Source organism: Nerophis lumbriciformis, linkage group LG08 (assembly GCF_033978685.3).
Source record: "Nerophis lumbriciformis linkage group LG08, RoL_Nlum_v2.1, whole genome shotgun sequence".
In the NCBI taxonomy this organism is placed as follows: Eukaryota; Metazoa; Chordata; class Actinopteri; order Syngnathiformes; family Syngnathidae; genus Nerophis; species Nerophis lumbriciformis.
The window spans coordinates 45557599-45585419 of NC_084555.2; the positions used below are offsets into that span (position 1 = coordinate 45557599).

General features: G+C 38.1%; 1 protein-coding gene across 2 annotated transcripts; it reads left to right on the plus strand.

Moving 5' to 3' along the window:
• Window positions 1-27821, plus strand: fbln5 (fibulin 5). Of its 2 annotated transcripts, none has more exons than XM_061969033.1 (11): window positions 1-188; window positions 265-319; window positions 5081-5132; window positions 5206-5499; window positions 13975-14097; window positions 14221-14337; window positions 22224-22340; window positions 22449-22571; window positions 22665-22791; window positions 22868-23063; window positions 27418-27821. In XM_061969033.1, exons 1-11 carry the CDS (start codon window positions 145-147, stop codon window positions 27577-27579), a joined length of 1410 nt encoding a protein of 469 aa, XP_061825017.1. In that variant the 5' UTR covers window positions 1-144; the 3' UTR covers window positions 27580-27821. The 2 variants fall into 2 exon arrangements, with proteins under 2 accessions (XP_061825017.1, XP_061825018.1); XM_061969034.1 differs by having other exon boundaries at window positions 5084-5132.

Here is a 27821-nt window from a genome sequence, read left to right on the forward strand (position 1 = left end):
TCCTGTTCCACTTTGAAAAGCGGTCCTTCCTTTTAGCGACCTGGACCAGGGACTGACATCCTGGTGTGGTGGTCTTAGCTGAGGGGGGGTCGACCACAGGACTTAAGTTAACATTTTAAGGGTCGTTGAAGGAAAAGCTGAGACATGTTTTGTGGCAAAAGTTCCTGCAAGCCGTCTTCCTCTGCAAGGTTAGTACATCAACTGTATCTTAGTTTAGTAGAAGTTGTTCACTGCAGCTTAAACCTTGACATTTTCTGCTTACAGGATGTTGGCAGCTCTGCTATTTATTTTGTTTCATATCCAGTTGGCACATGGACAGGTAAGCACTTTATTCTCACATTTTCTCCTCACAATTCCAAGTACTTTATTTACATGAACTATTTTTGACTCGAACTTAGCAATAAAACTTGAAAGCTACTGGTTTTACTATTGGACTGTACTTTATAGTGTATATGTTTTCATTCATTTGGAGCGTTCCAGAACAAGCACATACTGCACAGATGCTTTTTTTTACACATAGAATACAACTATTAGAAACACAGCAATGCAAATATCTGAAAAAGCAGCAAAAGAAATCGAATTTAAGATTGGGAAATTGTGCAGGCATTGACTCATCTATTTTAATGTGATGTAATTAGGTAGGTAGTCGATTAACAATAAAGGATTGTAGCATTGTTTTACTGCGTATTATAAAAACCCTAGAAAAATGATGGCATCACCAGTCTTGCAGGATGTTCATTCAGTTGTTTAAATTTTCCAAACAGAAGTAGATAACAGACATAACACAAAACTATAGTCATTTCAAAAGGAAACTTTCTGGCTTCAAGAAACATTATCATCCATCAATCAATCACATTTTTTCAAAATAGCCCTTAATCACGAGTGCTTCAAAGGGCTTTCACAAACGCATAACAACATCTACTGATCTAAACCCACAATCGGGCAAGTAAAAACTCCAAAGGGAAAAATTTGAAACCTTGAGAAGGGATTGAAGATGTAGGGACCCCCCTTCTAAGGTAACCGGCTGCAATGGATGTCAAGTGGGTATTGAATTGTTAAATTAAGTAGGTTAGGTTGCTTTCAGCATATTTCAGTCATTTTACAAGTTTATCATCTGAGAAATGGGCATTGAAACAGTATAGGTCTTCGTAGGATATGTACAGCGGGCAGTGAACATAGTGAGCTCAGAAAGCATAAGAACAAGTATATACAGTACATTTGATTATTTACAATCCGCGGAGGTGGGATGTGGTGGGGGCAGGGGGGTTAGGCTAGGGTTGTAGCTGCCTGGAGGTGTTCTTTTAGTGTGGTTTTGAAGGAGGATAGAGATGCACTTTCTTTTACACCTATTGGGAGTGTATTCCATATTGATGTGGCATAGAAGGATAATGAGTTAAGACCTTTGTTAGATCGTAATCTGGGTTTGACGTGGTTTGTGGAGCTCCCCTTGGTGAGAAGGTTGTAAAAGACCAACATACTGTAGACCAGGGAAAACATCAAAGCCCTAAGACAAGAAAATGCACAGCAAAACAAATGAACAAAATCTGGAGTCCCCGTCTGTGACTGAAATGTAAGAAAGTGCCGAAAGGAAATGGGATTTAAATCGGAAAAACTAAACAAAAGCCGCCATAAATCTCTAAAAAGAACAAAAAACAAGGTTCCAATGAACTAAGGAAAAGCAATCATGGACTATGGATGCCTGAATAAAAGTCATATTCAGTGATGAATCTGCATTGGAGAAGGTGATGATGCTGGAACTTTAGTTTGGTGCAGTTCCATTGAGGTTTATGAAGACGACTGCCTGAAGAAACCGTGCACATTTCCACAGTCATTGATGATATGAGGCTGTGTGTCAGGTAATGGCACTGGGGAGATGGCTGTCATTACATCCTCAATAACTACAGAAGTTTACATTGACATTTTGAACACATCTCTTATTCCATCAATGGAAAATATGTTTGGGGATGATGTCAATTATATTTCAAGGTGATATGCATCTTGCCACAGAGCAAAAACTGTTAAAACCTTCCTTGAAGAAAGACACTTAAGGTCAATGTCATGGCCTGCAAATAGTCTAGATTTTAATCCAAATGGAAATCTTTGGTGGAAATTGAAGTCTATGCCCCAGAGACTGCAAGCTGTTATAAAAGCCAGAGGTGGTGCAACAAAATACTAGTGGTTTGTTTTTCATGATTCCATAATTATTTCCTCAAAATTGAGTGTTTCTATATTTTTTTCTCTGCTTGAAATGAAACTGTTACAGACTACTACAATTTATTTTCTTGATTTTTCTTTTAGTGTTTATTAAAGCCAGAAAGTTGCCTTTTAAAATGACTATAGGTCTGTGTCGTGTCTGTTATCTGCTTATTTCTACAAAAGTAAACGACTGAAAGAACATTCTCCAAGTCTGCTGATTCTATTATTTTTGCCAAGAGTTGTAGCTAGCACTTCATCCAAACCAGTACCTTCTATAGATATTCTTGTGTATTAAAAACATTGTAAATGATTGGTTTTGCACATGAACTTTATCAACTATACATTATAGCTGTGTATTGCAGAGTGGTCTGAAATCATTTTTAATGTACCGTAGTTATTTGGTGATTTATACACTGGAGTAGGCGTTGTCCTGATACCAACATTTTGGTACCGGTACCAAAATGTATTTCGATTATTTTCGATACTTTTCTAAATAAAGGGGAGCACAAAAAATTGCTTTATTGCTTTGTTTTTTTTAAACAAAAAAATCTGAGGGTACATTAAACATATGTTTCTTATTGCAATTTTGTCCTTAAATAAAATAGTGAACATTCAAGACAACTTGTCTTTTATTAGTAAGTAAGCAAACAAAGGCTCATAATTTAGCTGCTGACGTAAGTAGTAACATATTGTGTCATTTATCATTCTATTATTTAGTCAACATTATGAGGGACAAGCTGTAAAAATGAATCTAAATGTTCATTTACTGTTAATATCTGGTTATTTTCCGTTTCAACATGTTCTATCTACACTTCTGTTAAAATGTAATAATCACTTATTCTTCTGTTGTTTGATACTGTACATCATTTTTTGATGATACCCCAAATTTGGGTATCAATTTGATACCAAGTCGTTCATTTTAGAGGCGGTATAGTACCGAATATGATTCATTAGTATCGGGGTACTATACTAATACCGGTATACCGTACAACCCTACACTGGAGTGTAGGCACTTTATAATTACAGGCCTCTCTGCATAGGCATTTTTCGGATTATATATTGCAGCATATGTATTTTAAAAGTATACACCAGGGTAGTCCAAACTTTTTCGGTTAAGGGCCACGCACTGAAAATTAAAAAAAACCTAGGGAGCCATTTCAATGTCAAAGCCAATATAATATATAGATTAAAAAAAGACCCTGCACGTCAGCAAAAAAACCCAAAAACTGCAAGATTACTCGTACTGTGTTGTAAGTGGGTCAGGGCGAATAAATGAAGCGCTCCTTTTCTTGTGACTCGTGTCGTAAACTTCCCCTGAGTTCCTTTTACATCAACATGGCGTCGATCGTTTGTGACTTCTTCACTGTTTCAGAAGAAAACATTTTGTGTGCTATATGCTCAAACATTCGGCGAGAAGGAAAACATCACGCTTCAACACATCAAACCCTATCAGCCACCTCAACCCCCAGTATGGCTATTACGGTGTTAAGAAAGCCATTGTAGCCTGTGCTGCAGAAGTTGCACCAAAGCCAGTCGCAAAGAAAAATGCATGTGCACAATGTACATTTGAAAATGTATGGATATTAATAAGTGAATCAGTTAACGGTATCGTTCCTGAGAAGAAGGGGGAAGCTTTCTGTATCAGTATTCGTTTGAAAGAAATAGTGTCAATATTTCAACTTTTCCTGTTACTTAAACCAATTTCAAGTTTTATTCTACTGTGTTTTTTGGTAATAGTATTTTTACAATGTGCGGCAGGCCGTTAAAAATTTTGCTGCGGGACGCACTTTGGGCACCCCTGGCATAGACCCTTGTATCTGAAGCTTTCTAAACAAGTAGTTGTGAGATAAGGTTATAACAATGTGAAGGTGTGTGTACAATGTGTTTTAATGTGTATATACAGTACAGGCCAAAAGTTTGGACACACCTTCTCATTTCAATGCGTTTTCTTTATTTTCATGACTATTTACATTGTAGATTGTCACTGAAGGCATCAAAACTATGACACCTGTGCAGTGAGATCCCTTTCAAGCTCATCGAGAGAATGCCAAGAGTGTGCAAAACAGTAATCAGAGCAAAGGGTGGCTTTTTTGAAGAAACTAGAATATTAGTTTAGTCTTTATTTGAAGGGACAATGCACAGAAACATTAAGCTCAAAGACAGAAATGTTCTGTACCAGATTATAGCTAAATAGCTCATTTCCATCTACAGTCCCTGGCTACCTAAATTAAAGGGATACAAAAATCATGCAATAAAATTATGACAATAAAATCATACACAAGTATTAAGAAAAAAGTCATAAAATACCCTTTCATGGACACATACTTAATATACAATACAACCACACCTCATTTACATCACACAAAGACAATACATGCTCTTGTTCACATCTGTCATCATTTGTAAAAACAACCATGAATTTAACAGACACACCTAACAATTTACAACACAAATGCTCTCATAGATAAATATAATACACATTAAGTTGACATGTCAAACAAGGTGCCCACCTTAGTGACCGTGTGAGCAGCTTTGATTGCTCGAAAGCCACTTTTTAACTTCAATTAATAATAATAATATAAAACATGTTTTCAGTTATTTCACCTTTTTTGTTAAGTGCATAACTCCACATGTGTTCATTCATAGTTTTGATGCCTTCAGTAAACAATCTACAATGTAAATAGTCATGAAAATAAAGAAAATGAGAAGGTGTGTCCAAACTTTTGGCCTGTACTGTGTATATTTCCGGTTTTAGCGAGAATAGTATTATTGGCATGAAGGAATATGTTGCTGAGTTCAAACACCAGTTATTGATCCTCCAGTTGCTCCGCTGTCAAAGTTAAAAGTTCCTCTTCAAATGTGAATTGTTTTGCTGATGTTCCAGCAGACGTGCTCCGAAGGCTTCATGTTCGAGCGCAGGTCGAGACAATGCATAGGTAAGCGCCTCCCCCGTACGATTAAAGCCGCTAAAACCGTGCCCAGCACACCTTTTGCTCTTGTCTCTCCCAGATGTGGACGAGTGCCGCACTATGCCCGACGCCTGCAGGGGCGACATGCGCTGCGTCAACCAGAACGGGGGCTACCTGTGCCTCCCCCGGGGGCTCTATAGCCGGCCCTTCAGTCCCGAGCGCCCGCAGGTGCAGCAGCTGCCCGAGACCGCTTATGGGGGCACGTCGGAGGGACAGACCAATAGCTTTCAGCCCGTCCCCCCTGAGAGGACGGCGGAGCCTAGCTACCCCCAGGTGAGCTACCCGGTGCCGTGCATCCTGGGATACACGCTGGCGGACGACGGTACCTGCACCGGTGAGTTGACTTTTAGTCCTTCTTGTGCGCAACCCTTTTGAAACTTCACATTACTGCCTCTGTCCAATCAGCTGTTATAATTGCAGGTGAAAGAGTACATTTACAACAAATTATATTAAGTCAGTGGTTCTCAAACTTTTTTCACCAAGTGCCACCTTAGAAACTTGGCTCTTCAAGTACCACCTTAATGACCAACATTAAAATACAGTAGTGTACTAGACCTAAGTATTAATGGAAAAACAAGGCAGTGGTTTTATATAACAAGTATATTTAATATTTTTGGCCACTGTAACATTACACACAGTTTGAAGAATAACACTGTGTTTGAATATAGGAAAATAAAGCACTTAACTTTTATCCAAGTGATTCTTTGGCGTACCACTAGATAGAGCCCGTGTAAGTTACCCATGCCTTGGGCACTAATACACCCCCATACCATCACAGATGTTGGCTTTTCAACTTTGCGCCTATAACAGTCCGGATGGTTCTTTTCCTCTTTGGTCCGGATGACACGACGTCCGCAGTTTCCAAAAACAATGTGGACTCGTCAGACACACTTTGCGTCAGTCCATCTTAGATGAGCTCGGGCCCAGCGAAGCCGGCGGCGTTTCTGGGTGTTGTTGATAAACGGTTTTCGCCTTGCATAGGAGAGTATTAACTTGCACTTACAGATGTAGCGACCAACTGTAGTTACTGACAGTGGTTTTCTGAAGTGTTCCTGACCCCATGTGGTGATATCCTTTACACACTGATGTCGCTTTTTGATGCAGTACAGCCTGAGGGATCAAAGGTCACGGGCATTCGATGTTTATCACGCTTACGTGCAGTGATGTACTTGTAATATTATTTTTTTTGCTGGTCATGTCACACACCTTTGCAGCCACTCTGTTGCTAGGCATACTTTAATTATGTGCTAGTCAAGGCTTGTGCTGCCAAACAAAAACCGCAGAGAAAGGACAGGGAGGGTCGGTTAGAACATTCTAAGTAAAAGACTCCCAGATGTCTTGTCCCCACTTGAACGTTACGTCATTGGCTGCAGCGGATTATTTAGCTACTGTATAGGAGAGTCAAAATATTAGAAAGGTCTCTCATGCAGCACAAAAATAAACATATTGCAAAATATCTATATTTGGACATTTGGATTGGAAATTGTTGGGCTATACAGGTGTACCTAATGAAGTGGGTGTACAAACACACTCTTGGAGATCCACCCTTCCACCAAACATGAGCTCATGTTTTATATTAGTTCCCAGGTGGGGGAGAACAGGCCTGCCTGTGTGTGGGTGTGGGTGTGGGTGTGGGTGTGGGTGTGGGGGGGCTAATGCCATTGGTGTTATGATGTAATGACGAGGCCAGAACCTACAGACTGACTTCCTGTCTGGACGCAGAACAAACATGGCTTTGTCTTCAGTGGGACCAGTGTGTTAAACAATGGAGGCAATTTAGACGCCATGTTAAAACTTATTAAGTAAACCTTCCATGAGAGGCCTTTCAGCATGTGTTAAAGGTACCAGATGTTACTCACTTCCTGTTTCCACCTGTGCCTTTCAATTTAATTCAATGCATCGTCCAGTCGAAAAAAAGACATTGAACAGAAGCTTCTTTGAGTGTAAAGCTCGCTTTTACCACATGGAACCAAGTGACACACATTATAAACTCATAATTCATTATAAAGACATATTACTAACACATTATAATGGGGATTATAATCATACATTATAAAGACACAGTATAAACACATTACATTATAAACAATAAATTATGGAGACATATAAACTCATAATTCCTTATAAAGACACATTATAAACTCATAATTCATTATAAAGACACTAACACATTATAATGAGTATCATAATAAATTAGAGACACAATATGAACACATTACATAACAAACACATAATACATTATAGACACATTATATATGTATTAAAATACATTATAAAGACACAGTGTAAACACATAATACATTATAAAGATACATTATAAACACATTATAATACATTATAAAGACCCAAACACGTAATATATATAATACACTATAAACACACATAACGTAATACACATTTTAAACACCAAATACATTACACAAGACACTTAATACATTTTAAAGACACATTTTTAAACACAATAAGTTACAAAAGACAGATTATAAACACATTATCATACATTACATTAAAACTAGATATGTCCGATAATATCGGCCTGCCCATATTATCGGCCGATAAATGCTTTAAAATGTAATATTGGAAATTATCTGTATCGGTTTTTTTTTGTGGTTTTTTTTATTAAATCAACATAAAAAACACAAGATACACTTACAATTAGTGCACCAACCCAAAAAACCTCCCTCCCCCATTTACACTCATTTACACTCATTCACACAAAAGGGTTGTTTCTTTCTGTTATTAATATTCTGGTTCTTACATTATATATCAATATATATCAATACAGTCTGCAAGGGATACAGTCCGTAAGCACACATGATTGTGCGTGCTGCTGGTCCACTAATAGTACTAACCTTTAACAGTTAATGTTACCGTACTCATTTTCATTAATTACTAGTTTCTATGTAACTGTTTTTATATTGTTTTACTTTCTTTTTTTATTCCAGAAAATGTTTTTAATTTATTTATCTTATTTTATTTTAGAATTTTTTTTAAAAGGACCTTATCTTCACCATACCTGGTTGTCCAAATTAGGCATAATAATGTGTTAATTGCACGACTGTATATATCGGTATCGGTTGATATCGGTATCGGTAATTAAGAGTTGGACAATATCGGATATCGGCAAAAAAGCTATTACTAGACATCCCTATTACAAACATAATACCTTATAATACATGATAAACATAATTCATTATAAAGACATTAGGAACACAGTATAAGTCATAAACACACTAATACATTGTTAACACATATATGCAAACTAATACAATGTAAACACACTAATATATTATAAACACATAATACATTGTAAACACATACTACAATTTAAATACATTTACATTTGGCGGTCTTTAAACACAATATAGTACATATTACATTATAAACACATTAATACATTATAAACACACTAATACATTGTAAACATAATACATTGTACACACAAGGCAAGTTTATTTATGGAGTACAGTTCATACACAGGGCAATTTGCAGTGCTTTACAAAAATTTACAAGAAGGCAAAATAAAAATAAAATGATCACGAAATATAATTTATAGTAAAATCATCAAATATAGTAATCATAAAACAATTGAATTCATATTAAAATGATAATGTAGATAAAATAACTTGTTGTAATATGCACAATTAAATAATTATAGTACATTATAATCACACTGTAATATATTATTAAAATACATTTTAAACATATGTATTAAAAAGACGCATAATACATTATAAACACGGTAATACGTATTATGAACACACTTTAATATCTTATAAAAATACATTTTATACACAATATAAAGACACATTTTAACACATTATAAACACACTGTATTACATCATAAAAATGCATTTTAAACACATAAACACACTGTATTACATCATAAAAATGCATTTTAAACATTATAAACACTAATAAATTATGAATGTACATTATAAACACATAATAAAGAGACATTAATACATTCTAAACACATTAGAAAAACATAAAGACACAATGACCTTTTAGCTAGCCCATGTGACAGCACCATAGTGTTGCTCATAGTAGTAATCATTGTAGTAATAATAATAATAGTACAGTGGAACCAGTTTTTGGACTGGTGGACTCAAGCATCACTTCACATCACATGGTGTACAGTACCAATCAGAGGACCAGACCCACAAACCAGTCCAAGTTGTCCCCCAAAGGGCAGCAGTCCCACTGGAGGACCTTATCGTTCCTCAAAGCCGCCTGAGCAAACAAAGACTAACACCGCCCTCCTCTCCCCTTGGAATATTTGATGTGCTTCCCTCATAAGGAAGTGTGCTCGCTGCTTATTTGGAGGAATTTGGCGTGTAATCGGAGAGATCTTTAATGCGAGGCAAAAACAAATGGCAGCTGATAGCGCAGACTAGGAATGTGGAAACAAAGGCCGGGGGGGTGAACGCCACAACAAGGGAGGAAGAGAGGTTGCAGAACGCCAGCTGGGAGATTTCTGGTCCACTTCTTCGAGGAAACTTGGAAGGAAGCGAAGTGTTTAGTCTCAGGACGCTGCCAACCTTTATCAAGGAAGCAGTAAAAGGAACAATCCACCCGTGTACACTCACGCTACATGCTAGACTACAACACTAAAAAGTCCACTCGCCAAATTCACTTATTTTAAGTAGTACTCATAAAAGGTATGTACAATTAGTGGGCCTTAATTGTGTAGATTGTAATCATATATGTCATACCCAAGACTACGTTTTAATGCCTTAATTCTGTGTCAAACTTGTTTTTGTGTGTGTGTGTGTGTGTGTGTGTGTGTGTGTGTGTGTGTGTGTGTGTGTGTGTGTGTGTGTGTGTGTGTGTGTGTGTGTGTGTGTGTGTGTGTGTGTGTGCGTACATATGCATGTGTATATATATGTGTGTGCGTGCGTACATATGTATGTGTATATATATGTGTGTGCGTGCGTGCGTACATATGTATGTGTATATACTGTATATATATATATATGTGTGTGTGTGTGTGTGTGTGTGTATATATATATATATATATATATATATATATACACATATATTTATATATATATGTTTGTATACATGTATGTTTATGTATATATTTGTGTGTGTGTGTGTGTGTGTGTGTGTGTATATATATATATATATATACACATATATATGTATATGTGTATATATATATGTGTATATATATATGTGTGTGTATATATATGTGTGTATATATATATATATATATATATATATATATATATATATATATATATATATATATATACACACATGTGTATATATATGTTTTTAAATATATTTTAATATATTATACAGTATATATGTATATATATATATATATATATGTATGTATGTATGTATGTTTTCAAATATATTTGAATATAAATGTATAAGTATTTGCCTCATGATATCTTTACACCTATACATTGGAAAAAATCTGTAGATTTTGCGGTAACATTTTTTACAGTAAAATTCACGGTTGTTTTTATAGCTGATCATTGTAAATAGAAAAATGTTTTTGTTACCGTAAGATTCTGGGGACTGAGATGACGGCTTTTTTTTACTGTAGAATTGTTGTTTTTACACTACATTACTGTAAATTGAAAAACCGTAACACTTTTTTTCATGGTAAAATTCTGTCGACTGAGCTGCCAGGTTTTTTTTTTTACCTACAAATCTAGTTTTGTTGTTTTTACAGTGTATTACTGTAAATTGAAAAATAATACTACATTGTTTTTACACTGAAATTCTGGCAACTAAGCTTCCTTTTTTTTTTTTTACCGTAAAATCCATTGTCATTTTTACAGTGCATAATTTGATGGACAACTTGCTTCGCTATGTTACGTAAAGCAGATATTTATATATTTATCTTAACAGAAAAAATGAATGTTTGATAATATATTTACTGCAATATTGGATAATATCAAAGTTTAAAAGACGTGCAACTGCATGCAGTAAAGGTATTTATTTTGATCAAAATGGAGGTAGATATGGTCATTTCACGACACATTATTTCAAGGCTTTGGCAGGCCATATAAAATGATATGGCAGGCCATATAAAATGATATGGCAGGTCAGATCTGGCCCCCAGGCTTTAAGTTTGACACCTGTGCCTTAAATCAGGGGTGTCAAACCAATTTTACCTTAGGCCGCATGGAGGAAAATGTATTCCCACGCGGGTCAGACTGATAAAATCGTGGCATTAAAACTTTTAAATGAAGACAACTTCAGATTGTTTTCGTTGTCTTACGTTGGCCAAAAATAGAACAGACACATTCTGAAAATGTACACATTGCAAATAATCCTCTTGGCAAAACATTTAAGATGGATGAACATTTTGAGGAAAAAATTGGTAGTGTTTCAAAAACACCATGAAGAACACAATGAACTTAGACTTTGTCTGTGTATTTACAAAACTATTAAACTTTAAGCACTTCTTGTTTAGGATTCTCATGTTGGCAGTTCACCATTAAAGACGTGTTTAGAAAAGCAACCGAGTGTTTCCTCAAACCGCCACATTGGTGACATCCGCAACTGCCACAACACATTAATATATATATATATATCACCATTCAAATATTACAATTATAACATAATCAAAACAATTGTCGAAATGATACCTTTATAGCCGAATTAAAGGTAAAATAACTACATTGTGAACATGGTTGACTTAAGCATATAATAAAATAGAACAAACAACAAATGTAGAAACACACATTTTCACAATCGAGTTGAGAGTGCACATTGTGCCGTCAACAAACTGCAAGCGCTGCACAGAATAGTAACTACAAGTATGATGGTCATGTTGACTTACGTCTTTGCATCTTACCATTTCATTATTTTATCTTTTGAGTCGATAAATTACAATAAATAAATAAAAATGTATTGTGCCCTGAGAAAGCATTTGTCTGCCGCCAGCCACAACAGGAGCAGCTGATTGCTTGCACCTGCAATGATTGGAGTAACGGCAGCCAATCCAGAGAGCGCTTAAGATCAGCTGACACATCATCTTTAAACAGTGTGATATGGGTTACACAGGAATTGCTATTGCGACATCCAGTGGACATGTTTAGAACAGCAGTTTCTTTCACTGAAAAATTGCAGCTCATTTTTATCCCTAGCAAACTCATCTTGCCAGCCGGATTACACCTGTTTGCAGACCTAATGCGTTTGACACCCCTGCCTTAAATAGACGCCAGGTCCCAATTAGTCGCCAGGTGCCCCATTAAGAAAATTTGCGTTCCAGCAAAGAAAATATAAAACATCCAATAAACCAAGGGTTGGCAACCCGCGACTCTAAACTCTTTAGCGCCGCACTAGTGGCTCCATGGAGCTTTTTAAAAAAATGTATGAAAATGGAAAAAGTTTGGGGAAAAATATATATTTGTGTTTTAATATGGTTTCTGTAGGTTGGACAAACATGACACAAACCTTCCTAATTGTTAGAAAGTGAACTGATGAGAGTACTTGGTGAGCGCCGTTTTGTCCAGCTAATTCTGGCGGTCCTTGAACTCACCGTAGACGCAACAGTTTGTTTACATGTATAACTCTCTCCTACGCCGCTAAAGAAAGACGTGTTTTATGCCGCTCCTACCTTATATCTCATTTTGTCCACCAAACTTTTTATGCGGTGAGCTTTGTTGATGTAATTGACTAATCAGGCATATTTGGTCAGTGCATGACTGCAAGCAAGTCAATGCTAACATTCTATTTAGGCTAGCTATATGTACATGTTGCATCATTATGCCTCGTTTGTAGCTATATTTGAGCTCATTTAATTTCCATTACTTATGTCCTCTGCAAACATTGTAATAAATCCATTAGAAGAAGACAGCCTGCCGTTTCAACATTTCTGTCAACAAACGTTTGCTGGAGCCTGCAACACAGCCATTTTGATAGTAGGCTCATAGAGCTAATATAGACACATCATGGGTTGCCTTCATTATAGGACTTATATTTTTTGTTGTATTTTTGGTCTATTATGACTCTTTCAACATTTTGGGTTGCCGACATGTCAGGTTCAAACACTGATGACACCTATTATATTTATCTTCTTGGTCTTAGGTCGCTGGTTCAGATCCAGCTCGAAGGACCAAGAAGATGTCAGGTTCAAACACTGATGACAACTATTAAACAGACGAGAAGCAAGGAATCATGCAGAGACGGAGTTCAATTTGGCTCAATGAGGAGACATGTGTTTTGGGCTGTATTCTAGTTACAGATCCAAACTATGTTCTAAAAGTGCAGCCCGCGTGCGTCCTCTATTTATTTGGGAGGTCCCTGTGACATCACTGAAGCTGTCGCTGAGGGAAGGGGGTAATCTCGACACCTCCAATATATGATTATACAAAAATGCAAATGTATTGACGCTGGTGCTATCGCCCCGTCTCTGCTTTGTCTGCGTCCCGGTACCCGATGTTCGGCCTTGGCAGTCAGCAGGCCGAGTCTGGACACAACACTGATAGAGACGGCTGGCAATCTTTTGGATTCCCAGCTTTGCACACATACAAAAATAGAGATAATAACTATAGCAACGACCCTTAAGCATAGAGTTGTGTGATAATATATACATAATTATTCTAACACGACCCCAAGGTGGTCGCTCCACAATGTTGTATGCCTCCATGTTTGTGATGCATGGAGCTAGAATACACCTCTCAGTCATTTAGATGTCAGCTGTACTTGCCACAAATTGCATTACACCAGTGATATTGTGTAGTAGTCTAAAAATCCTACCTTTGAGTAAATAAAGGTGTGCATTTCTTCCCACTTTCATCCTCTGACCTGCCATCAACACCTAATGGTGACGTCTTTTCAGACGTCGACGAGTGCGAGACCAACTCCCACCACTGCAACCCCACCCAGGTGTGCATAAACACCGCGGGGGGCTACACCTGTTCTTGCACCGAAGGCTTCTGGCTGATCGGGGGTCAGTGTCAGGGTAAGTCGTTTTTTTCCACCAATTTGAACAAGTCAATGCTCTCTTACCATAGGGAAGTGGCGCCCTCTTGTGGTGAGGCGCTGTACGGCAGAAATAGTACAAGCCTTGCATCTTCCTTTGCAGATATTGATGAGTGTCGCTATGGTTACTGCGAGCAGCTTTGTGCCAACGTGCCCGGCTCGTATTCATGCTCGTGCAGCCCGGGATTCACGCTCAACACTGACAACAGGAGCTGCCAAGGTGCGTTCAGGGACGTCACGCCATTCCCACACATCAACTTAAACATCACAACCAAATATAGCGACCGTTTTCTTATCCTTTATTAGGAAGTACAACAAAGTCATAATATGATGCGATACGCAAATTGTGGAACTTTATTTTTCGATATTTAAAGTACATATGGCAGCAGATTAAGTGAACAGACATAAATATTAGAAATATTCAAAAATCAAGAAGGACACATAATTAGTATTGTATTGTAGCGTCCAGAAGAAGTGCACACAAAGTCTGACGCTCTTTTTTTTTTACTTTTATTGAGCAACCTATGCTAACACAGCAAAATTCCAACACTTACCTAGTTCCTCCCACATGCACGTCTATCCTCATCCCTCATTACCGCAACAACGAACGCTTCCTCCTCCTTCGCCAATCACCTTCCAGGCGTGGTACGTTCACGACCATGGTAACCTTCGGGTAGAGGTGGTTTCCGGCGAGATTTGCCGGGGTCTGACTGTAGCGTCCCCACGAGGTTCAATCACATCCCTCATGTAGAAACATCCTCCCAACACTATTTGTATTTTCTTGTTTGCAGACAAGTTGATTTCATATGGTGAGAGGCCAAAACAGCCTTATTCCAAAATGTAATAAATAAATTTTTGTTCTTAAAGGGGAACATTATCACAATTTCAGAAGGGTTAAAACCATTAAAAATCAGTTCCCAGTGGCTTATTTTATTTTTAGAAGTTTTAAAAAAATGTTTACCCATCACGCAATATCCCTAAAAGAAGCTTCAAAGTGCCGGATTTTAACCATCGTTATATCCAATCCAATCCAATCCACTTTATTTATATAGCACATTTAAACAACAAAATGTTTCCAAAGTGCTGCATAACAATATTAAACACAATTAAAAACAATATAAAATAAATATGATTAAAAACAATTTCAAAGGGTAAAACCAATTAAAACAGTAAATAGAAAGCAAAATTTTAAAATCACAGAGGACAACAGAGGACCACACAACTCACGTAGTGTTAAAAGCCAGAGAATAAAAGTGGGTCTTAAGACGAGACTTAAAACACTCCACTGTGGTAGCAGTTCGAATATGGAGGGGCAGAGTGTTCCAGAGCTTAGGGCCGACCACAGAGAAGGCCCTGTCTCCCCTGGTTTTAAGTCTCGTCTTGGACACCACGAGCTGGAGCTGGCTCTCGGACCTCAGAGCGCGCGCAGGATTGTAAGTTTGGATGAGGTCCGAGATATACTGAGGTGCCAGTCCATGTAAAGCTTTAAAAACAAACAGCAAGGTTTTAAAATCAATTCTAAAATGAACAGGGAGCCAGTGCAAACTCTCAAGGATTGGGGTTATATGCTGGCGTCTCCTGGCCCCTGTTAAAAGTCGTGCTGCCGCATTCTGGACTAACTGCAACCGGGAGAGAGCTTTTTGGCTAATGCCAACATAAAGTGCATTGCAGTAGTCCAGGCGACTTGAAATAAAAGCATGCACGACTTGTTCAAAAAGGTTAAAAGATAAAAACGGTTTTACCTTTGCTAAAAGACGAAGATGATAAAAACACGATTTTAAAACGCCATTGACTTGTTTGTCAAGTTTAAAATCGCTGTCTATAGTGACGCCAAGGCTGGTGACTTTGGGACGCACATAATTTTGCAATGGTCCCAAGTCAGTGAGGGCCGGACCAAACACTAAAATTTCCGTTTTTCCCTCATTCATTATTAAAAAATTCTGGGCTAACCAAGCCTTGACGTCGCATAGACAGTTGAGAAGGAGTGTCAGGGGGCCGTGGCCTTTTGAAATAGGCATATAAATTTGGCAGTCGTCTGCATAAAAGTGATAAGACACTCCATGAAAATCTCTCCAAGAGGGAGGAGATATAGAGCGAACAGGATGGGGCCTAGAATAGATCCCTGGGGGACACCACAGTAAAGCGGAGCAGAAGAAGAAGTGGCGTCCCCCAGCCTGACAGAGAAGGACCTTTCTGACAGGTCATATACACCCGTCCATTTTCCTGTGACGTCAAATAGTGATGCCGATATAAACAAACATGGCGGATAGAACAGCAAATTATAGCGACATTAGCTCGGATTCAGACTCGGATTTCAGCGGCTTAAGCGATTCAACAGATTACGCATGTATTGAAACGGATGGTTGTAGTGTGGAGGCAGGTAGCGAAAACCAAATTGAAGAAGAAACTGAAGCTATTGAGCCATATCGGTTTGAACCGTATGCAAGCGAAACCGACGAAAACGACATGACAGCCAGCGACACGGGAGAAAGCGAGGACGAATTCGGCGATCGCCTTCTAACCAACGATTGGTATGTGTTTTATTTATTATTATTATTAGCCTTTATTTAACCAGGTAAAATCCCATTGAGATCAAAGATCTCTTTTCCAAGGGAGACCTGGCCAAGAGGGCAGCAGCAAGGTTACATTAAAAACAGTAAACAAATACATAAAACATCACATTTACAACATTAAAACTTGCTCACATGACACATGTGCATACAGACAAGGTAGACTGCAGTCCTTTCACAGAAGCTTTAAACTCATTCAGCGTAACTAGGGTTTGAAGGTTAATGTTCGATTGTAGGTTATTCCAAGCCTTCGGTGCTGAAAACCTAAATGCTTTCTTGCCCAGTTCAGTTCTTACTTTGGGGACAACAAATTGCAGAACATCCATTGAACGAAGATTGTGACTTCCTTGTTTCTTTGTTAAAAGACAAGACAGATAAGATGGAGTGATACCCAGAATGGTTTTGTAGATGAAAACATACCAATGATTGAGGCGTCGAGCACATAAAGATGTCCAGTTAACCATTGAGTATAACAAACAATGGTGTTTGTTTGGCATTAAAGGAAACTAACAACTATGAACTAGGTTTACAGCATATGAAATACATTTGGCAACAACATGCACTTTGAGAGTGCAGACAGCCCAGTTTTCATCAATTAATATATTCTGTAGACATACCCTCATCCACTCTCTTTTCCTGGGGGTCAGGCGGCAGATTTCTTTGACTTTATCCTTGGAAATGCATCTGCTTTGAGTGTCACAGGATATCCACACATTCTTGTCATCTCTGTCGTAGCATAGCTTTCGTCGGTAAAGAGTGCGGAACAAACGTCCAATTTCTTGCCACTTTCGCATCTTTGGGCCACTGGTGCAACTTGAATCCGTCCCTGTTTGTGTTGTTACACCCTCCGACAACACACCGACGAGGCATGATGTCTCCAAGGTACGGAAAACAGTCGAAAAAACGGAAAATAACGGAGCTGATTTGACTCGGTGTTTGTAATGTGTTTGAGAAAATGGCGGATTGCTTCCCGATGTGACGTCATCGCTCCGAGAGCGAATAATAGAAAGGCGTTTAATTCACCAAAATTCACCCATTTAGAGTTCGGAAATCGGTTAAAAAAATATATGGTCTTTTTTCTGCAACATCAAGGTATATATTGACGCTTACATAGGTCTGGTGATAATGTTCCCCTTTAAAGATTTAGAGACAATAACCCATAATTACAATCTGAAGATGTTTTTTTTATTTTATTTTGCAAATTCATTAAAAATAAAAATAAATAAGAAATCACATGTACACAAGTATTCACAGCCTTTGCTCAATACATCGTTGATGCACCTTTGTTTGGCAGCCATTACGGACTCAAGTCTTTTTGGTTAAGATGCCACAAACTTGGCACACCTATCTTTGGGCAGTTTCACCCATTCCTCTTTGCAGCACCTCTCAAGCTCCATCAGGTTGCATGGGAAGAGTTGGTTTTCATCCAGGATGTCTCTGTACATTCATTATTTGATGTGCTCGCAATTATTTGAGACACACTACACGAGGTAGACGCAATCTTATTAACATTACTTCAATATGGGCTTTTAAAATGTCAGATCATCTCCCAAAGCATTATTTAGTTAATGAGGTTTTTAGAGGAAATGATCTGATGTAGAAAGTCTTGTTCTTGTGATACAATAAACCCAGAAAATCCCTTTTGCGCAATGATCATGATGTGAAAATTCACATCATCTGTTTGGAAACCCTCCAAAAGTCATACACTGAAAGTGTTGTGTACACACGCACACACACACACACACACACACACACACACGTTCTTGTATTTGTTACCTTCTTGAGACCCCCGAAAAATGCCTACCTCTATAGGACCACCCTTTCTAGATATATAAAGATTAGTATTTACAACATTAATAATATATACATACTATGCAAATATAAAAAAAAGCTTGTTGTGAAAAATGAGTTGGAATTTCACAAGAAAAAGGTCACAGTTTCACAAGAAAAAGTTAGAATTTTGGCAGTGTTATAGTAAAAGTCGTAATTTTACTCAACGCAAGTCAAAATCTTACAAGAAAAACTGAACATTTGCGCAATTTTCTGATAAAAGTTGGAATTTTACTCAATAACAGTCGCAATTTTACAAGAAAAGCTTAACATTTTGACAATTTTATGAAAAGAGTCGTAATTTTACTCGACAAGTCACAATTTTACTTGGCAATATTATGACAAGTCATAATTTTACTCAAAACATTTCATTTCATTTCATTTTTACAAGAACAACAAAATAACTGGCAATACTGTGATAATTCGGAATTTTATATGACAAATGTCACCATTTTGCATTAAAAAGTAATAATTTTACATAAAGTAATAATTTTACATTTAAAAAAAATAATTTTACGAGAAAATATTGCAATATTACAGAAACAGAAAGAATATGAGAAATTGTTCCCAATTTGACAAGAAAAAGACACATTGTGAGAGACTGCTTTTAGTTAAAAAAACATTGTATTTAATTTTTTGTTTGTAATTTGGTTTTTAATCTTCATTATTTGACAAGCGGTAGAAAATGGATGGATGGATTATTTACTTCAAGTTATTACAGTATGTCTCTATATACATATTTATTTTATTTTTTGAATACATTTCTTACACACACCTGTTATTACATATGTTGGCCAGAGGGAGAGCACTTCAAATTTTTACAACACACTTGTTAAATACGTTCACCAGAGTCGGAGCACTTTTAAAGCCGACACAGTCAATTTGAAAAATCCTCCTTTTTGGGACCACCCTAATTTTGATAGATTTCACCACCAGGGCTGCAAATGAGACATTCTCTATTAGATGCAATGGTTTTCCGTATCGGGACCATGATTTATGTTCTAACTTGTTCACCAGTCCTCATATGGAAGGTACGTTTCCTTGTTGATGTCTCAAGAAGGGTAGAAATACAAGAACACACACACACACACACACACACACACACACACACACACACACACACACACACACACACACACACACACACACACACACGTTCTTGTATTTGTTACCTTCTTTTGACCCCCGATAAATGCCTACCTCTTTAGGACCACCCTTTCTAGATATATACAAATTTGTATTTACAACATTAATAATATATACATACTATGCAAATATAAAAAAAGCTTGTTGTGAAAATTGAGTTGGAATTTCACACGAAAAAGGTCACAGTTTCACAAGAAAAAGTTAGAATTTTGGCAGTATTATTATAAAAGTTGTAATTTTACTCAACGCAAGTCAAAATTTTAAAAGAAAAACTGAACATTTGTGTAATTTTTTGATAAAAGTTGGAATTTTACTCAATGACAGTCGCAATTTTACAAGAAAATTTTAAAATTTTGCCAATGTTATAATAATAATCGTAATTTTACTTGGCAAAAATATGACAAAAGTCATAATTTTGTCATAAAATTATGACTTCGGTCATAATTTTTTTCATCATTTTACTAAAAAAATCTCACTATTTTACAAGAACAACAAAATAATTGGCAATATTGTGATAAAAGTCGGAATTTTATATGGCATATGTCACCATTTTGCATAAAAAAGTAATCATTTTACTTAAAAAAGTTATTTTACATAAAAAATTATAATTTTACAAGCAAATATTGCAATATTACAGAAACAGAAAGAATATGAAAAATTGTTCCCATTTTATAAGAAAAAGACACATTAGGAGAAAAACTGCTTTTAGTTAAAAAAAACCATTTTATTTAATCTTGTTTGTAATTTGGTGTTTAATCTTCATTATTTACTTCAAGTTATTACAGTATGTCTCGATATACATATTTATTTTATTTTTTTAATACATTTTGGCCAAAGTGGGCGCATTTCAATTTCTTACACACACCTGTTATTACATATGTTGGCCAGAGGGGGAGCACTTCAAATTTTTTACACACACTTCTTGTTACATACGTTCACCAGAGTCGGAGCACTTTTAAAGCCGACACAGTCAATTTGAAAAAATCCTCCTTTTTGGGACCACCCTAATTTTGATAGATTTCACCACCAGGGCTGCAAATGAGACATTCTCTATTAGATGCAATGGTTTTCCGTATGGGGACCATGATTTATGTCCTAACTTGTTCACCGGTCCTCATGTGGAAGGTACTTTTCATTGTTGATGTCTCAAGAAGGGTAGAAATACAAGAACACACACACACACACACACGCACACACACACACACACACACACACACACACACACACACACACACACACACACACACACACACACACACACACACACACACACACACGTACGTTCTTGTATTTGTTACCTTCTTTTGACCCCCGAAAAATGCCTACCTCTTTAGGACCACCCTTTCTAGATATATACAAATTTGTATTTACAACAGTAATAATATATACATACTATGCAAATATAAAAAAAGCTTGTTGTGAAAATTGAGTTGGAATTTCACACGAAAAAGGTCACAGTTTCACAAGAAAAAGTTAGAATTTTGGCAGTATTATAATAAAAGTTGTAATTTTATTCAACGCAAGTCAAAATTTTAAAAGAAAAACTGAACATTTGTGCAATTTTATGATAAAAGTTGGAATTTTACTCAATGACAGTCGCAATTTTACAAGAAAATTTTAAAATTTTGCCAATGTTAAAATAATAATCGTAATTTTACCTGGCAAAAATATGACAAAAGTCATAATTTTGTCATAAAATTATGACTTCGGTCATAATTTTTTTCATCATTTTACTAAAAAAATCTCACTATTTTACAAGAACAACAAAATAATTGGCAATATTGTGATAAAAGTCAGAATTTTATATGACATGCCACCATTTTGCATAAAAAAGTAATCATTTTACATAAAACAGTTTTTTTACATAAAAAATTATAATTTTACAAGCAAATATTGCAATATTACAGAAACAGAAAGAATATGAAAAAGACACATTATGAGAAAGACTGCTTTTAGTTAAAAAACACATTTTATTTAATCTTGTTTGTAATTTGGTGTTTAATCTTCATTATTTACTTTAAGTTAATACAGTATGTCTCTATATACATATTTATTTTATTTTTTTAATACATTTTGGCCAAAGGGGGTGCATTTTAATTTCTTACACACACCTGTTATTACATATGTTGGCCAGAGGGGGAGCACTTCAAATTTTTACAACACACTTGTTGTTACATACGTTCACCAGAGTCGGAGCACTTTTAAAGCCGACACAGTCAATTTGAAAAATTCCTCCTTTTTGGGACCACCCTAATTTTGATAGATTTCACCACCAGGGCTGCAAATGAGACATTCTCTATTAGATGCAATGGTTTTCCGTATCGGGACCATGATTTATGTCCTAACTTGTTCACCAGTCCTCATATGGAAGGTACGTTTCCTTGTTGATGTCTCAAGACGGGTAGAAATACAACACACACACACACACACACACACACACACACACACACACACACACACACACACACACACACACACACACACACACACACACACACACACACACACACACACACACACACACACACCAGAGTGACCAGTGTGTGCCTTGTGCTGTCAGACGTGAACGAGTGCGAGGACAGTCCGTGCAGTCACGCCTGCTATAACAACCTCGGCTCCTTCATGTGCAACTGTGACCCTGGCTTCGAGCTGGCGAGGGACGGGACCTCCTGCAACGGTAAGCAGACAACCCCTTTTATTAGGTACACCTGCGCTCCAGACCGGTCAGAGCATTAGGTACACAGCCTCCTCTTGAGGCCGTGATGTTAACCATATTTGTCCTCAGACGTGGACGAGTGCAGGTTCTCAGACTCCCTGTGTCAGCACCAGTGCGTCAACGCTCCGGGCTCCTTCACCTGCGTCTGTCCGCCCGGTTACTACGTGCTCGACGACGACAGGAGCTGCGAAGGTAGAGGCGCTTCTCCCGAGGCGGCACGTTCTCGCACTTGGTCTTCTTTTGGACGTTTTAACCAATTTGTTGTCGTGTGCTTGATTTTTGAAGACATCAATGAATGTGACACTGGTAACAACACCTGTACAACAGAACGAGTCTGTTTCAATTTCCAGGGAGGTTACACCTGCTTGGCTCCTTTGCAGTGTCCGCCTCCTTACGTTGAAGTGGGAGACAAGTGAGTGCGTTCTTCATTTTGTCCACAAAGCGCCTCACTTTGCGTCACTCTCGCTGCGTCTCTGTCCTCCGTGCAGCCAGTGCATGTGCACCAATGGCAACCCTGCGTGCAGGGACCAGCCCTTCACCATCCTCTACAGACACATGGACCTGTTGTCGGGACGCAGCGTGCCCGCCGACATCTTCCAGATGCAGGCCACCACCCGCTACCCGGGCGCCTTCTACATCTTTCAGATTAAGTCGGGCAATGAGGGGCAAGAGTTTTACATGAGGGTGAGTACCGCTGTGAATCACTCAAGATACATTCCTCAAGGAGATTCCGTTACATTTGGTGAGGATCCAGATAAAGGTGCTGATACAGGAAATAATTTCACTCTGAGAGTTGCAATAATGGAACTGTCCACCCCCAGAATCATAACTGTGTGGCCCGTTTAGCACAGGACCAATAAATGGTCCGTCTACATGTCACTGATCCATCATGCGACTTAGTCTTCACGCTAACATGGACCAGTTAGCAACTAAGTAGCAGTCATTGATCAGTCTACCCGTCAAGTAATAAGTACAAAACCAGCCATTGACCAAGTAGAAGTCATTGGCCGAGCTACATGTGAAGTAATAATTACAAGCAGCACCAGTCATTGGTCAGTCATTAAAGGAAGTAGCAGTCATTGGTCAGTCATTAAACCAAGTAGAAGTCATTGGCCAAGCGACATGTGAAGTAATAATTAAGCACAGCAATAGTCATTGGTCATTCATTAAACTAAGTAGCAGTCATTGGGCAATTTACATGTCAAGTAATAATTAAGCACAGCAATAGTCATTGGTCATTCATTAAACTAAGTAGCAGTCATTGGGCAAAGTACATGTCAAGTAATAATTACACACAGCACATTGGTCAGTCATTGACCGACGTAGCAGTCATTGGTCAGTCTACATGTCAAGTAATAATTACAAAACCAGTCATTGGTCAGTCATTAAACCAAGTAGCAGTCATCGGTCAGTCTACATGTCAAGTAATAATTACAAAACCAGCCATTGGTCAGTCATTAAACCAAGTAGCAGTCATCGGGCAGTCTACATGTCAAGTAATAATTACAAAACCAGCCATTGGTCAGTCATTAAACCAAGTAGCAGTCATTGGGCAAGCGACATGTTAAGTAATGATTAAGCACAGCAACAGTCATTGGTCAGTCATTCAACTAAGTAGCAGTCATTGGGCAGTCTACCATGTCAAGCAATAATTACAAAACCAGTCATTGGTCAGTCATTAAACCAAGTAGCAGTCATCGGGCAGTCTACATGTCAAGTAATAATGACAAAACCAGTCATTGGTCAGTCATTAAACCAAGTAGCAGTCATTGGGCAAGCGACATGTGAAGTAATGATTAAGCACAGCAACAGTCATTGGTCATTCATTAAACTAAGTAGCAGTCATTGGGCAGTCTGCATGTCAAGTAATAATTACACATAACACTAGTCATTGGTCAGTCATTCAACTAAGTAGCAGTCATTGGGCAGTCTACCTTGTCAAGCAATAATTACAAAACCAGTCATTGGTCAGTCATTAAACCAAGTAGCAGTCATCGGTCAGTCTACATGTCAAGTAATATATACAAAACCAGCCATTGGTCAGTCATTAAACCAAGTAGCAGTCATTGGGCAAGCTACATGTCAAGTAATGATTAAGCACAGCAACAGTCATTGGTCATTCATTAAACTAAGTAGCAGTCATTGGTCAGTCTACATGTCAAGTAATAATTACAAAACCAGTCATTGGTCAGTCATTAAACTAAGTAGCAGTCATTGGGTAGTCTGCATGTCAAGTAATAATTCCACACAACACTAGTCATTGGTCAGTCATTAAACTAAGTCGCAGTCATAGGGCAGTCTACATATCAAGCAATAATTACACGCAGCACCAGTCATTGGTCAGTCATTAAACTAAGTAGCAGTCATTGGTCCTTCTACATGTCAAGTAATAATTACAACACCAACTCATTGGTCAGTCATTAAACTAAGTAGCAGTCATTGGGCAATTTACATGTCATGTAATAATTATTTGCAGCACCAGTCATGGGTCAGTCATTAAAGGAGGTAGAAGTCATTGGTCAGTCTACATGTCAAGTAATAATTACAACATCAGTCATTAGTCATTCATTAAACTGAGTAGCAGTCATTGGGCAGTCTGCATGTCAAGTAATAATTACACGTAACACTAGTCATTGGTCAGTCATTCAACTAAGTAGCAGTCATTGGGCAGTCTACATTGTCAAGCAATAATTGCACGCAGCACCAGTCATTGGTCAGTCATTAAACTAATTATCAGTCATTGGGCAAGCTACATTGGAAGTAATAATTAAGCACAGCAATAGTCATTGGGCATTCATTATACTAAGTAGCAGTCATTGGACAGTCTACATGTCAAGTATTAATTACACAAAACACCAGTCATTCATTGTACTAAGTAGCAGTCATTGGGCAGTGGACGTGTAAAGTAGTAATTAATAGCACTAGTCATTGGTACCATAAAACTAAGTAGCAGTCATTGGTTCCTCTACAAGTCAGTCATTTCAGAAAGGGAGTCATTTATGGGTTTCAATGTCAAAACCTTACACACGGAAGCAGTTATTTATCGATGTTTAAACAAAGCAAAAGTTATTGGTAAGTCTACACATCAATCGTTACATATGGCAGCAGTCATTGGTCAGTCTTGCAACTTGTTTTGGTTGAAACTGAGCAGAGAACATGGTATTAGTAAATCACAGCCATAAAGGATCACGACACCTTCCCATGATATTAAATAAGGACGTGTCTACAAACATTTGACTGGTAACATGTGTGACAAAGCAGGCACAGACAGTACAACACAGTCTGGCAGCAATGTCCTGCAGTACAGTCAGCCACCAGCAGATGGCGCCATGAATTTGTGTAACAAGATCTGTGGCGGCTAAGCATAATATTAAGGGACCAAAGTATCTCAGTGTGTATGTTATGTACAAACCCCGTTTCCATATGAGTTGGGAAATTGTGTTAGATGTAAATATAAACGGAATACAATGATTTGCAAATCATTTTCAACCCATATTCAGTTGAATATGCTACAAAGACAACATATTTGATGTTCAAACTGATAAACATTTTTTTTTTTGCAAATAATCATTAACTTTAGAGTTTGATGCCAGCAACACGTGACAAAGAAGTTGGGAAAGGTGGCAATAAATACTGAAAAAGTTGAAAAATGCTCATCAAACACTTATTTGGAACATCCCACAGGTGTGCAGGCTAATTGGGAACAGGTGGGTGCCATGATTGGGTATAAAAACAGCTTCCCAAAAAAAAAGCTCAGTCTTTCACAAGAAAGGATGGAGCGAGGTACACCCCTTTGTCCACAACTGCGTGAGCAAATAGTCAAACAGTTTAAGAACAACGTTTCTCAAAGTGCAATTTCAAGAAATGTAGGGATTTCAACATCTACGGTCCATAATATCATCAAAAGGTTCAGAGAATCTGGAGAAATCACTCCACGTAAGCGGCATGGCCGGAAACCAACATTGAATGACCGTGACCTTCGATCCCTCAGACGGCACTGTATCAAAAACCGACATCAATCTCTAAAGGATATCACCACATGGGCTCAGGAACACTTCAGAAAACCACTGTCACTAAATACAGTTGGTCGCTACATCTGTAAGTGCAAGTTAAAGCTCTACAATGCAAAGCGAAAGCCATTTATCAACAACATCCAGAAACGCCGCCGGCTTCTCTGGGCCCGAGATCATCTAAGATGGACTCATGCAAAGTGGAAAAGTGTTCTGTGGTCTGACGAGTCCACATTTCAAATTGTTTTTGGAAATATTCAACATCGTGTCATCCGGACCAAAGGGGAAGCGAACCATCCAGACTGTTATTGACGCAAAGTTCAAAAGCCAGCATCTGTGATGGTATGGGGGTGCATTAGTGCCCAAGGCATGGGTAACTTACACATCTGTGAAGGCACCATTAATGCTGAAAGGTACATACAGCTTTTGGAACAACATATGCTGCCATCTCAGCGCCGTCTTTTTCATGGACGCCCCTGCTTATTTCAGCAAGACAATGCCAAGCCACATTCAGCACGTATTACAACAGCGTGACTTCGTCAAAAAAGAGTGCGGGTACTTTCCTGGCCCGCCTGCAGTCCAGACCTGTCTCCCATCGAAAATGTGTGGCGCATTATGAAGCGTAAAATACGACAGCGGAGACCCCGGACTGTTGAACGACTGAAGCTCTACATAAAACAAGAATGGGAAAGAATTCCACTTTCAAAGCTTCAACAATTAGTTTCCTCAGTTCCCAATTGTTTATTGAGTGCTGTTAAAAGGAAAGGCCATGTAACACAGTGGTGAACATGCCCTTTCCCAACTACTTTGGCACGTGTTGCAGCCATGAAATTCTAAGTTAATTATTATTTGCAAAAGAAAATAAAGTTTATGAGTTTGAACATCAAATATGTTGTCTTTGTAGTGCATTCAACTGAATATGGGTTGAAAAGGATTTGCAAATCATTGTATTCCGTTTATATTTACATCTAACACCATTTCCCAACTCATATGGAAACGGGGTTTGTACCTGCCTTCCCTCCTTCTAGCAAACGAGCAACATGAGCGCCACGCTGGTCCTGTCACGGCCCATCAAAGGTCCCAGAGAGGTGGTCCTGGACCTGGAGATGGTGACGGTCAACAACGTCATCAACTTCCGCGGCAGCTCCATCATTCGCCTGACCGTGTACGTGTCGGAGCATCCCTTCTGACGCATCAGTGCAACTAAATGGAACGCACCCCGCCCTGCCTTAATGGACTCTGGGCTTTTAAGGCAGTAATATGGACACTATGGCGGGATGCATATGGTGTACAATTTCTGGCATCCTCTTTGAATGACCGCACGCCGTCGTATTCTCAGCACCGCCTCAGATGAGCTGTGAGCGGGACTTTTATTGTGAGCTGTTTTACCGTCATCACAATAAACGTCTGTATGAGCAGCAGGCCGCTGGAA

Bases quoted from the DNA above. Each gene is read 5' to 3' on its own strand.
- fbln5 (XM_061969033.1), top strand. From the start codon at position 145: ATGTTTTGTGGCAAAAGTTCCTGCAAGCCGTCTTCCTCTGCAAG. The intron at 22,341-22,448 runs GTAAGCAGACAA...ATTTGTCCTCAG, and splicing joins GGACGGGACCTCCTGCAACG to ACGTGGACGAGTGCAGGTTC. The intron at 22,792-22,867 runs GTGAGTGCGTTC...TCCTCCGTGCAG, and splicing joins TACGTTGAAGTGGGAGACAA to CCAGTGCATGTGCACCAATG.